We start from the raw sequence: 14,310 nt of genomic DNA, 5'->3' as shown, positions 1-14,310 counted from the left end.
ACATCTGTAGGACCAAAAAACTGACTGTGGACTTCAGGAAGGGGAAGTCCAGATCACACACCAATCCTCATTGAGGGATCAGCTTTGGAAAGAGAGGAAGTAGTCTCAAGCTCCTGATCAATATTTCTGAAGATTTATCCTGAGACATGCCCTTTTCTCATTGCTATCATCAGAGACAAGGAACAGGAGCCTCAAGATACACACTCAACATTTTAGGAACAGCTTCTTCCTCTCTGCCATCAGATTTCTGAATTGATAATGAACCAATGCACACTGCCTCAGTTTTATCTCTCTCTTTTTGAACTACTTAGTTAATTTATGTAATTTTTCTCACCCCTTATGGGTGGTGTGTAGGTGTATTTTTTCTTTCAATCTCAGGAGCTCAACCAGAGGCCTGGGAGCTTGAGGGGTCAATGCAGTATCCTTGCAGTTCCTAGTAGTGTGTTCTTCTGGACCAAGATCTCAGAAGTTGTTCCTGAGATTTGTTGGAATGACTCTCCCAGTCCAGGTGTCACAGCTCCAAGTGTTCCTATCACCACCAGGATTACTCTGGCTTTAATCATCCACATCCTTTCCATCTGCTCTTTCAAGCCCTGGCATTTCTCCAGCTTCTCATATTCTTTCTTCCTGAAGTTACTGTCATTTGGGATTGCCTCATCTATTACTATTCCTTTCTTCTGTTCCTTGTCCAATATTACTATGTCTGTTTGGTTGGCCAGTACCTGCTTATTAGTCTGTATTCTGTTAAGCAAATTTCAGATATTTATTTATAGTCATAAATTTATAGTTATTTTTATTATGCATTGCATTGTACAGCTGCTGCAAAACAGCTAATTTCATGAGATATGCCAATGATATTAAACCTGATTCTTATTCTGGATGTTCTAATTAGAACATAGAATACTACAGCACATTAAAGGCCCTTTGGTCTTTGATGTTGAGCTGATCTTTCAACCTACTGTAAGATTAATCTAACCCTTCCCTCATACATAGCCCTAAGTTAGTGCTTAACTTGAATGCCCCTCCAATCTTTGGAAAAGATCCAACATAGAAATTTCATAGAAATTACATAGGGTGGCATGGTAGCTTTACTTTACACTTTACTATGCCAGTGATCTGGGTTCAATTCCTGCTGTTGTCTGTAAGGAGTTTGTACATTCTCCTGTGACTGTGTGGGATTCCTCTGAGTGCTCCAGTTTCCTCCTACTGTCCAATGACGTAGCAGTTGGTAGGTTAATTGGCCATTGTAAATTGTCCCGTGATTAAGCTAGAGTTAAATCGGGTATTGCTGGACGACGTGGCTCAAAGGGCAGGAAGGGACCATTTTGTGCAATATTTCAAAAGTTCAAAGGTTCATTTATTATCAAAGTACACAACTCTGAAATTCTTCTTCTCTTGGTAGCCATGAAAGCAAGAAAGAAATGAAAGGTAGCAGGAGCAATAAATTTTATAAAATAACTAAGTCTAAATCCAACTCTGTGATGAAGAGCTCTAGCACTAACCCCATGCACACCTCAAGATGAAGCTAAGAGAATCCTTTACAAACTGACATAATGTTTCTGCTTCAGCTATTTAAAAAAAAAATCAGGTCAGCATACTCTTCAGTTTCCAGCCAAAATTCACCCACATACTCAAACATAAAATCTTCCATGAACAGTAAAACAGTTATTATTGATTATTTTATTTTATTTTTATTAAAATGAACTTTTACATATGTGGGGTGATATCAATCATCTGGAGAATCTATGATGAAAGACTCTATGACTCCAAGCAAACAACAGCCTGTATCATTCACCAGAGATGGAATCAATCTTCAAACAGACAATGATAACTTGCAAACAGACAATTTTGTAAAATCATGCACTATTTTCTAGCTTTCCATTCTTGTTAGCCTTAATAAACATATTGTAAATTTGGGGGTCTTGGACAACTAAGTTTTCCTACCAGTATCAAAAATTTGCAAGATTACACTCATCATTTTTTCCAAAGTATATATTTATAATATAAATCAGCACTGGTTTTGCAGCCACCATATACTCTGCCCTACATTTAAGTTATTAAAGAAATTATTTCACTGTGTTAAAAGATGATGAAGTAACTCTCAAATATTGTTTTGTCTGGTTCACTGTCCTTCTAGTCTGCTGTTGGATACATTCACAAATCAATCTAAATTGATTCTATCATTCGCCTTCCAGAACCAAGTGTCTGTTAGAACAATAGAACAATTAAATTTCTTTAAATTAAATGACAGACTTACGTACATTATCATCTTCATATGTCAAATCATAATGATGGAGTGATCTGTTTTTCATATCAGCAGCAAACTTGTGAAACTCTGGCTTTGCTGTCTTCAGTAGAGTCACAGTTTGGAGTGACTGGTAAGCTTGTTTGGCTTCAAGATCAAATTTATCTCCTTGTTTCCATGAGCCATTTCCTAAGAAGAAAATAAAGAATTTTACTTTATAATAATACAATCTTACTTTACTGTTTCGACATAATTATCTAACATAACATCAGTTATTTAAAATAATTAATGAATATAAATATTAATGGTATTTAAAATTGGCTATGATATTAGCATTGGTGTTACACCTAAAGCTGACAAAAAAAGTGTAAAAAATTGATTAACTATAAATGTGATACAGGGTCCATTACTGCTGGCAACAAAATTACAATAAGTAAATGTTTTACTTTAATGGTATAGAATAGACATAGAAGATAATAACAGGGCTTCAACGTATGACACTATTTTACAGAAGGTCAGTTGGTTTGGCAACTGCTCTGCACAAGACCACAAGAAACTGCAGAGAGAGAAGTGGATGCAGCTCAGCACATCACAGGAACCAGCTTCCCCTCAGTGATGTAACCAGCATAATCAAAGACCTTACCCACCTGCTCACCCATTCTCTCTTCCCCCATCTCCCATCAAGCAAAAGGTACAAAAGCCTGAAAGCACATACCACCAGGTTCAAGGGCAGCTTCTATCCTACTGTTAGCAGACTATTAAAAAGGCCTCTTCTACAATAAGATGAACTCTGAGCTTCAGAATTTAACTGTTGGCCTTACAATCTACCTTGGTATCATCTTGCACATTATCACTTACCTGCAATGCACCTTTTTGGTAAATATTACAGTTTATTCTGCTTTGTTATTGTATTAACTTATGCTAGCATAATGCATTGGCACATGGCCAAGTGGTTAAAGTGTTTGTCTAGTTATCTGAAGGTCGCTAGTTCGAGCCTTGGCTGAGGCTTGCGTGTGTGTCCTTGAGCAAGGAACTTAACCACACATTGCTCTGCGACAACACCGGTGCCAAGCTATATGGGTCCTAATGCCCTTCTCTTGGACAACATTGGTGGCGTGGAGAGGGGAGACTTGCAGCTTGGGCAACTGCTGGTCTTCCATCACAAAAAAAACCTTGTCCGGGCTTATGCCCTGGAAACTTTCCAAGGTGCAAATCCATGGTCTATCAGGACTAACGGAGGCCTACACTACTACAGCATAATGCACTATGTGTGATTTATTCTGTATGAATAGTATTCAAGACAAACTTCACTATATCTTGGTATCTGTGACAATAATAAACCAAAACCTTGGTCATTTTAATAGAGAACTAGATCAATTTGTATCTTTTTTTTTGTGCAAATTGCTCAAGAATCAAATTGACCACAATAGGCTAATGCCAGCTTGAAATCACTTCCAGGTGAAACAGAACCTACTGGGAATCAGTGTCAACTACTTCCTGGTGCTAATCATATTAATGGGTCTGCTGCTTTTCCATTGACAAATTTTCACCTCATGACCTATTAGCATAATGCCTTCACTGACAAAAACTGGAGCTTGAGAGTACAACCTAGGACAACTGTACCACACCAATTTGTTGCTTATGTTATCTGCTAGCATCAGTCCCTTTAAAACAGGGTTGGGAAGGAATTTTTAGCCAAAGAGTGTTAAATCTGTGAAATTCATTACCACGAAGAGCTATGGAGGTCAAGTCATTTGGCATATTGGGTATCACACCACCAGGTTCAAGAACAGCTACTACCCCTCAACCATCAGGCTCTTGAACAAAAGGGGATAACTACACTCATTTAAGGACTCTTTTATCTTATCTTTTCATGTTTGTTATTTATTGCTATTTATTTATAACCTGCATTTGCACAGTTTGTTTACAATTTACAGTTTCTAATCTTTGCAGTGTACAGATCCTGTTTACAGTTACTATTCTATAGATTTGCTAAGTATGCCCACATAAAAAGATTGTATGTGGTGACATGTATGTATGTGCGCTGATAATAACTTTGACCTTGAACCTTGAACTCTTAGAAGTTTTTATTTAAAGCAGAGCTTGATAGGTCCTTGATTATTAAGGGTGTCAACGGTTATGGGGAGAAGGCAAGAGAATAGGGTTTGAGGAGGATAATAAATCATCCATGATGAAATGGCAGAGCAGCATTAATAGGTTGAATGGCTTATTTTTGCTGCAATGTCTTTTTATCATACAGTCATCAGGAGCCTAGAAGAAGCAACTTGGTAACTCTCATCAGTCTGCTTAAATATGGAGTCTAGTGCATACTAAAATTAGCAGGCAATGCATTAAACAGCACTTAACTGCTGAGGTTCTCACTGCATGACAGTACTCTACTGCTACAGACTATATTATGACCATACTTCGTAGATCTGGAAGTGACTTTTTTATTGATTCATGGAATGAGGGTAACTTTGGCAAGAGCAGTTTTTATTGCTCTTCTGTAGTTGCCTTTGAACTGAATGGAGAGCAGTTAAATGCCAGATGAAATAAAATACATTAATAAGCCAGATGAGTTTGTTTTTACTGGTCCAAGCTTTTTAATCCCAGATTTAATTCACTGATAAATTTGAAATTCCTCTGCTGCCATGAATTTCTGTCTCCAGATTATTAGTCCAGATCTCTTGACTATGAGCCCAGTGCAGTAACTAGTCTATAATTAGAGCCAAATGAGCATATAGAGAAGAGATGCTTTCTGTGAAGGCTGATTAACTGCTTAATACCTAGTCTTGTCTATACCTGTACTGTCATTTATTGGATAGCATTAAAAGTTTGGCCCTTCCATTAAAATACCCATATAGAACTTTCAATAGAGATCATTAACATTACAAGTTCCTTGCAGAAACTGAATATAACTCTGCTTCAGCCACACCTAGGATATGCCCTCTTCTCATTGCAGAAGCCTGAAGACACACACCCAATGTTTTAGAAACAGCTTTTTCCCCTCCACCATCATATTTCCGAATGGACAACGAACCAACCCCTAAACACTACCTCACTATTTTTGCACCAATTATTTAATTTTCTTTAAATATATTTCTTATTGTAATTTATAGTTTTTAATGTATTGCATTGTAGTGCTGCCACAATACAACTTTTTTTGTATTAATATTAAATCTGATTCTGACTCTAACCTTCTCTGCAGAGTGTGTAGACATGAGCTGGAGTCAGACTGAAGGGGTTGTCTATTGTCTGCTGGACATCTATTGTATGAGATTGATTGGGTTTCCAGTGTGCATCAAAAGAGACAATTGCTCCTGTTTGGAAGGCTCAACTAAAGATTTTCTTTAATGTGCTTAATACTTTACTCTCAAATAGCCTTCCTCACTCCAAAGTAGGTGATACCTGAACATGTACATGTTATTTAAATTCATGCTTCGAGAAAGGGCATTTGAGTAATGACCTCAAAGGCAGCTGCTTGCACTATATTTTCACAAAATTAGCATTAACAGAGCAGACAGCATTGGAAGATAACTAACAAAATAGGTCCACATCAAAGTGAAAAGAGGTGAGAGGGGAGGTAAAGATGGAATAAGAAATTCCTGAGACCACGGTACTGGGACAATTTACAATTGTATTAGCCATCTATATTATAATTTTGTAGTCAATAAACACTTATACCTGTGGACAATAATGAGAGCTATGAAAATCACCACAAGATAATACAGGATCTCCACAATGTACAAATAGATTATGCTCCTGAAATCTGTTTATAAATTGGGAATATGCTCTTGTTTGTCGGTCATTGTTTATGTATAGATTTGTTTCATGAATCCTATTGTATTTCTTTATTTTCCTGTAAATGCTTTTAAGAAAATGAATCTCAGGGTAGGGTATGGTCACAGTTATGTACTTTGATAATAAGTTAATTTGAATTTTTGACTTCAACATTGAGAGCAAAGGAGGATGATTTCTTTCTCCACAAGATGGGGCTGCAAAGAAATTACAGCCACTACCTGAAGATGGGAGGAGGAAAAGAAGACAGAGCATTGACTGTAGACATCTTCAGGAATCCATTGCTTAGTGCTTCACTATCAAGATGCTCATTGTAAATTATTTCATCTGGAGATATTCCAACAAGTTACAATATTTAGTGATTTTTTTTAATTAGTTACTCCATCTATTAATGTAAGGGTTTAAATTATTAAACCCTTAAGTTACTATGTTATTAAGAGCAATTTATTTCTAAAGGCTGTGAATTGCTAAAGAAAGAATTTATGATAAACTTACAGAATATTAAACTCTGGTAAGACATGGATTGTCTTACACATTCTCAGGATTATACAATATGGAAGTAGTAGGTACAAAGGTGATTTAAATGGGTAAATCGGAAATTTAAAAATGAGATGAAATGTTTATAACTCTTCTCACCGAAAAGGGGAAGGTTAACATGTCATCCTGAATCTAAGGCACAGAATTGTTTAAATTTTGAAGAATACTAGTGTAACCCCCTGGTAAGCCTCAGGCTCACTCAGCTCGCTTCCGTCTAGGGGGAGCAGTAACATAAAGAAGGAACCCCTTACACTCTGCCCCCACCAACAAAAGTCATGTCCTCATGACTGCTAAATAACTCGCCAACTCTTCCTGCAGAAACAAGAACCCAATCCAGGCACAAACAGTGACACTACTCCCCAAACAGTAGACCTCACGCCCTGTTCCTCAGGTGCTACATAGGTCAACTTATCTGGGAGTTTCCTAAGCCCCCGAGACCTCCGTACCCCCTCACCTAAACCCCTCAGGCTCAGACATAACTGGGGATACCTCGGGTCTGCTTGCCAACTCCTCTCTCAACCTCTCACTCATGCCCTCACTGCAACTCGGAGCCCCCTGTCCCGTGTCCAGGGCCCCACTCCTTTTCCTTCAGGGTCCTGCAGTAACCCAGGCTGCCCACAGCTAGCCCTCCCCACTACACCTGACTCAGTGGGAGAAGGGCCAAAGGTCTCTTCCTCAATCAAGGGGAAGTTAGAAAAGGGCAGCATGTACCACACATCCAGCACTTCATCCTTCGAATCCTTATTCTTCCTCATTTCCGCAATCAGTAGCTGCTGTTTGATTTTCTCCAAACTGAAACACTTGGCCTGGACTGCTCCTGCAGCCTCTTCAGCCTCCTGCAGGCGAGACGTCAGCTTCTCCTCTGCCTCCTCCAACTCTCGCCACAGTCTCAGCCGTTCTGACTCACATTTCATGTTCATCTCCATTTAGGATGCAGTTACTCCACCAGCTTCTTGCACCCTGACCTGAAAAGCAGCAGTTAAAGATAGGTCAGCCTCCAGTGAACTTATCTCCAGCTTTTTCTTCCTAATGACTTCTTCCAGGTCAACTTTCAGGTTTTCCACTTCATTTGGACTGTTGATAGTCATCTTCAGGTTCCCTTCAAGCTTCCGCTTCCCTCTCCCGAGATCTGTCTGCAATTGCTTCACCTCTGCAAACTCCCCTCTCCAGGGTCTCGGTTTGCTGTTGCCCTTAGTCAAACAACTTTTTTTGTCTTCGCCAACTTGCAAGTCTTCCAACTGGTTCCGGATCACTTTCTCCAATCTCTGCGGAGAATTCAGTCTCTCCGTCTTCAATTCAAACTTGATCCCGTAGAGACAGTCATTCACGGGCTGCGACCTTCGCCAGACCTGGCACGTGTCCAGAGAAAGCTTTAGCTCTTTAGTTCCCAGCCGCTCCTGCAACAGTCTTGCTTCAGATTGTTCCGAGGCAGATCCAAACACCATGAGATCATCCACATACACCAAAACTCCAAACACTTCCACATCCCCCAAGGTCTTCCCCATGCCCTGCAGCAAGGTTGCAAGGGGTCCGGATATGCCCAGTGGCACCTTTTCGGACTGGAAGAATCCTAGGGGACCTATAACGGCCATCTTCTCTGTGTCGGCCTCACTCATCGGGATCTGGCAACATCCACTCCTCAGATCCAGCACCTTAAACCACTTCGCACCACTCAGACAGGCCATCGCCTCTTCGGCCCTCAGGGCCATATTCTGGTCAATGACAGTGTGCCTCTTCAGAGCACTATAATCCGCACACACGCTGCCTACGTCTTCCACGGCTGCACAGGCCAGTTGCCACGACCTCTCTCTCACCGAGGTGTCTTCAGCAGTCAACTCCCCTCCCTCGTGGTATTTCGGAGCGTCCACTAAGAGGGTCTCACCCTCAGATAATTCCCCCAGGCCATACCACCACTGACTCTCGTTTGAATTCAGTAGCAGCCCAATGCTGCTACACACGTCCACACAAGCAGTTCGAAACTCTGGGTGCATCGACAATGCCTCCCAGCAGTGCTCACCCGCCTCCTCCTGGCAGGGCCCCAGTCACCTCCTCACCAGCAGGGTGTTGGTCCCCTCCAGAATCGAAACGCTGCCTGTCTCAACAGCGTCCGGACACGTCAGCATTAACGATTCACGAACTTCAGTCACCCCCACATTGGCCTCTAAGAACTCCAGTTTCACTGACCAATAATCGTCGTCTGGATAATCACCAGCACTGGTACCCCAAATCTCCAGCGCCCTTAATGTTGTCAAGGGTAAATGCTTCAAATACCGGTTGTAAAACGAACTGTACAGCAACTTGACCTGCGCCCCGGTGTCAAGGATGTCTTTAGCATGGCTTCCATCCATCTGTAATGACACCCGAGTGCATGATCCCTCTAAGCCTTCAGGAATAGGGTCTGTTCCTTTCGGGAGTTCCTTGGTACATTGCTGGGAACGTGCTTCCCCAGAGACCCCAGGCCGTTCCCCCACTGGGCCTCCTCTAAGTTTCCCGACACCTCTCGGATCAACTGAACAACTGAGGGAGGAGCTGATCCCCTTGACAGATCCCCTTGGTACCGTAAGCAATTTATCTGCCCCCTAGCCAAAGAAGATACCCTGAAAACTTTCCACCAATCTCCTGCCACATATATGGTAAGCCCCCCAGCTGCGGCATTTGACTTCCAGTTGAACCAAACACATTTTCCCACACTTTCCCATAACTGGCAGCTGTCACTTCGAGGTAATTGTACCCAACAGTTCTAACAACGCCACCAGCCCGCCTACTCAAACTTCCAACCAATCCCTGTCGCTTTCCCTCAGCCAAGCACTGCCACTCACCCAACAACTGAGAGGTCTGCTCTGCCCACGCCTCCGCCCCTTTAGGGCTGGATTTTATTCCAACAACCGGGCGGAGCCTACCATAGCTGAAACATCTCGACCTGTCATTCCTCGCTCTCCTAACAGTAGGGACAGCCCATGGTCCCACCACCATTTCGTCAGCGCTAGGCTGAACTTGAACAACGACCTGCGGGCTACCAACAGCCACTCCACCCAACAGGCATGCAGTGATAACCAGCAATCGCACACCCGCAGAGGCACACCAACTTTTCGTCCCCTCAGCCTGCATAATTTATAACAATTACAGCATGGAAACAGGCCATCTTGGCCCTTCTAGTCTGTGCCGAACGCTTACTCTCACCGAGTCCCACTGACCCACACTCAGCTCATAACCCTCCATTCCTTTCCTGTCCATATACCTATCCAATTTTACTTTAAGTGACAATACCGAACCTGCCTCTACCACTTCTACTGGAAGCTCGTTCCACACAGCTACCACTCTCTGAGTAAAGAAATTTCCCCTCATGTTACCCTTAAACTTTTGCCCCCTAACTTTAAATTTAAAGAGGGTGATCACACAGAATTCCACAGAAGGCAATCCCAGACCAAGCACCCCACAATGTAGCCCCCTGGTAAGCCTCAGGCTCGCTCAGCTCGCTTCCGTCTAGGGGGAGCAGCCTTCGGCCCCGCCAAACTGGGTAATCAGCTTGTGTAGATGCTGTGTGATGTCCCCGCTGATGGTTGAGTCCAGAACTAGAGACCACAGTCTAAGAATAAGGGGTAGGCCATTTAGAACAGAGATGCAGAAAAACTTTTTCACCCAGAGAGTGGTGGATATGTGGAATGCTCTGCCCCAGAAGGCAGTGGAGGCCAAGTCTCTGGATGCATTCAAGAGAGAGTTAGATAGAGCTCTTATAGATAGCGGGGTCAAGGGATATGGGAAGAGGGCAGGAACGGGGTACTGATTGTGTATGATCAGCCATGATCACAGTGAATGGTGGAGCTGGCTAGAAGGGCGAATGGCCTACTCCTGCGCCTACTGTCTATTGTCTATTGTCCCCACCCTGCCAAATATCAGACAGTACACCATATGCAATTAAATGATTACACTTTATAGATCTTATTGAAACTATGTACTTAATAGAGATACAATATAAAAGGAAAAGTAAAAGCCACCAAACTTATCAAAGTCCAATCACTTCATGCACAACCATTGGAGCTCAGTTAACGAAGTCTTCTTGCCACCATTCGATCCCCTCCAACCTCCTCGACTCGTAGCTCAGGACCACACAAAGTGATCAACCAAGCACCCCTAGCACGTCTGTCTTCGTCTCCTCTCCTCGCCGAAATCCTGGCCCTGGATCCCTGCTCAGGGTCTATTCCGTCACCCAGCTTACAGCATCGCGTCCTCTCTCTCTCACCCCCTTGCGCCGACTCCCCAAAAGCCCGCCAACAATAGCATACAGACCCAGAAGAGAGAATAACATCTATCCCAATTGGTTAACAAATGAATACAACTCTCGTTACAAGTAATTTTAACCCAAACAAGCTGCGAGAGAGAGCACTCTCTCTCCAGTTATCATAACAAAGAAGCATTCTTACTTTTAACAAAACAAAGAAGCCATTTTGATTTACATACGCAGTAACATAAAGAAGGAACCCCTTACACTAGTTATCCCATTGAGTTCACAATGTTCCTCTGCAAGAACATCTGGTCTGGCTTCTTCCTATAACATTTTCCATCTCAAATATTTATCCAACTTTCCTTCAAAAGCCATTATTGAATGTAATTCCATCACTCTGATCCAGATAATCACTATCCATCCAGAGAGAATGCTAAGAATTGTGAAGAACACAGAAACTATAAGCAAAGCTGTAAGTCAGTCATACAAGAAACATCAAATAGGAGATTCTGAGGAAATCATTTTATACATTGAGTGATAACAATCAAGAATTCAGTACCACAAAAAAGTGGCTAAAACAAATTTTATAAGTATACTTAAGTAAGACTAAATGGACATATCAGTGAAAGTATAATTTAAAGAGGAAAGTTGGAAATGCTAGCATGGATTGGATGGGTCAAAATATATCCAAGTAAAAAGTGAAAAGGCATTAAGGAAAAACTGCATTATAAAATTTAGTTCACACTTATTGCTTTTCTTTCTTTAGTTTTTCAAGGCAACAAGGAAAGAGAGGATTGAGTTACCACAGCAAATCAGTAAATATAGATAAACAGAAATACTTTGGGGAAATTTTTACATACCATATAGGCTGCTGTTGAAGAGCTCGATGTTGAAGAATACATAGTCTCCGTTGGTCATTCCCTGGCGGTGGGCTGCAAGCATAATCTTACGGATAGTGTGGCTACTTGCACACATAATCACAACTGTGGAAACATAGATAATGCCATCACAAAGTTAGGTTGGAAAATACCAAATGAAGCAATATTCACCTTGATGGTGCTAACTCTTATCACAGATGCTGATAGCTCCTGCAAACAACAATCTTCACATGAAGAAATAGGTAGAGGAAGATGTCAATCAAGGTAACTACCACAACAAGCCTGAATGTCTTCTCCCTCAATACCTCTGCACCTTTTCAATGATGGTCTCGGGATAATTATAAGGACAATGAAGCATAATCCTCATAACCAGTCTGACCTTCACCATCTGCCAGCTACGATCAGAGTTGAGGTCAAAAATTGTATCTCAGGTACATACATGGTCCAGATGACTAAAAACCATTACAATTTCAGCACAGAATTTTATGTTTATCCCAAGATATTTGTGCTTGCCTTGTTTTGAAGCAATCCACACTCATCCAATGTTCTACTTTACCTACCTGTTACTTGTTATGAAATAGTTTTCAACAATTACTTTAAAGTGGTGAAACATTCCAAAGTGCCTCAAAGTGCCAGCAACTGGAAATTTACACTAAGCTAAACTGAGATTGTTGGAACTGATCAGTACCTGAGATTGACAAATATGACAGCTTGGCAGATCTCTGGATCATCCAGGAAACTGAGAGCTTCATAGAGTTATAGTCATAGTAAAGTACAGCACAGAAACAGGCCCTTCAGCCCATCTAATCCATGCCACACCAGATAAGACTTTTACTAAGGTGGTCACACCCACCAGGAGAAGTAAGGGGAATAGGCAGTCAGGGCAGGGTTACCCTGTGACTATTTTCTTAGCAATAAGCTTGCCCCTTTGGGTTGATGCCCTATCAGGGCACAACAGCAGCAGCCAGGTCAGTAGTATTGTGGCTGAAGCTCATGAACTTCCTGAATTATAGACTGCAAGGGATTTAGTTGGAGGAGAATTTGTCAGGTGCATAAGACCATAAAACATTGGAGCAGAATTAGGCCATTCGGTCCATTGAGTCTGCTCTGCCATTCAATCATGGCTGATCCTGGATCCCACTTTACTCCATATAACTGCCTTCTCTCCATATCCTTTGATGCCCTAACTGATCAGGAAATGATCAACTTCCTCCTTAAATATATCCATGAACTTGGCCTCCACCGTAATCTGTGGCAGAGCATTCCACAGATTTACTACTCTCTGGCTAAAAAAAAAAATCCTCCTTACCTCTCTTCTAAAAGGTTACCCCTCAATTTTGAGGTTGTGCCCTCTAGTTCAGGATATCCCCATCATAGAATACATCCTCTCCATATCCACCCCATCTAGTTCTTTCAGCATTTGGTAGATTTCAATGAGATCCCCCTGCATTCTTCTAAATTCCAGTGAGTACAGGCCCAAAGCTGCCAAATGCTCTTCATATGTTAACCTCTTCATTTCCAAAATCATCCTCGTGAACCTCCTTTGGACTCTCTCCAATGACTTTTCTGAGATATGGGGCCCAAAACTGTTGACAAAAGGTGCTAACAGAATTAAAATTTCATAACAGAGTTAACAGATTAACTTCATCATTGTCCTTGGCTATCTTCTTCCATTTCTTAAGAAACCCAGAAATTTTATTCCTTCTTTTGCCAAAAATACCACCTTGCCTGCTAGGCGTTAAAAACAGTTTATGTCTTCATTTTGTTTCCAGCCTCCACAGTACTTGGCTCTAGAGTTCATAAAATAAGACATAGGAGCAAAATTAGGCCATTTAGCCCATTGAGTCTGCTCCACTGTTCTATCATGGCTGACTTATTATCCCTCTCAACCAATGTTCCCTCTAAGGTGGGTTTCTTAAATCGGTATGTAAATGACCCAATTAGAGGAGGAGCCATACTGCACCTGGTGTTGGGTAATGAGCCTGACCAGGTGACTGAGCTTTCAGTGGGAGAACTGTTAGGAAACAGTGCCTATGATTCCTCAAGTTTTAAGATGAATTTAGATAAGGATAAATATTGAACTTACAGGAAAGCATTAAATTGGAGCAGAGCAAATAATAATTGTATTAGGTAGGAACTAAGGAGAGTTAGTTGAGAACATTTGATTATGATCAAGTTCACATCTGACAAGTAGAAGGTGTTTAAAGACCGACTGTACAGATTACAGGACAGGATAAAAAAATCATTTTCTTAACATGGACCTAATACAATCATCATGTACCATGAGTCTGCAATATATTTAAAATACAGTATACATTTTATATTTGTATTTAGCCAACAATATATTATGCACTTGCAAAATAACATCTGACTCAGATTGTGCTATACAATTAAGAGCATATTACATACTGCAACAATAGAGAAAACTTAGCAGAAAGAGGTTACTTGCTTGGAGTGTACCGTGTGCAATTCTAAAGTTGTGGGAGGTACTAGGTAAATACAATTACATTTATTTAGCAGTGAATTTGAAGTAACATTGGTCTGACCCTCTTCCATAATCAGTAATTTTAAGGTCTGAATACACATCTTTTCATATGGTAAAATACCAGGCAACAAATTCACTGATACAA

The 14,310-nt window shown here is 41.3% G+C and overlaps 1 protein-coding gene across 5 annotated transcripts in view; it reads right to left on the bottom strand.

Moving 5' to 3' along the window:
• The window catches only part of npr3 (natriuretic peptide receptor 3), an 81,400-nt gene that overhangs the window by 54,861 nt on the left and 12,229 nt on the right, over window positions 1-14,310 (bottom strand). For all 5 annotated transcript variants that reach the window (XM_073064313.1, XM_073064308.1, XM_073064312.1 and 2 more), the window contains exons 2-3: window positions 11,663-11,785; window positions 2,262-2,434 (exon numbers count right to left, since the gene is read on the bottom strand). In XM_073064313.1, coding sequence (XP_072920414.1) covers window positions 2,262-2,434; window positions 11,663-11,785 — 296 coding nt within the window. The remainder of the gene's footprint in view (window positions 1-2,261; window positions 2,435-11,662; window positions 11,786-14,310) is intronic.

This window comes from Hemitrygon akajei, chromosome 13 (assembly GCF_048418815.1).
Source record: "Hemitrygon akajei chromosome 13, sHemAka1.3, whole genome shotgun sequence".
NCBI lineage: Eukaryota > Metazoa > Chordata > Chondrichthyes > Myliobatiformes > Dasyatidae > Hemitrygon > Hemitrygon akajei.
Note: the sequence above shows the minus strand (reverse complement) of the source record. Positions and strands in the feature narration are given on the sequence as shown.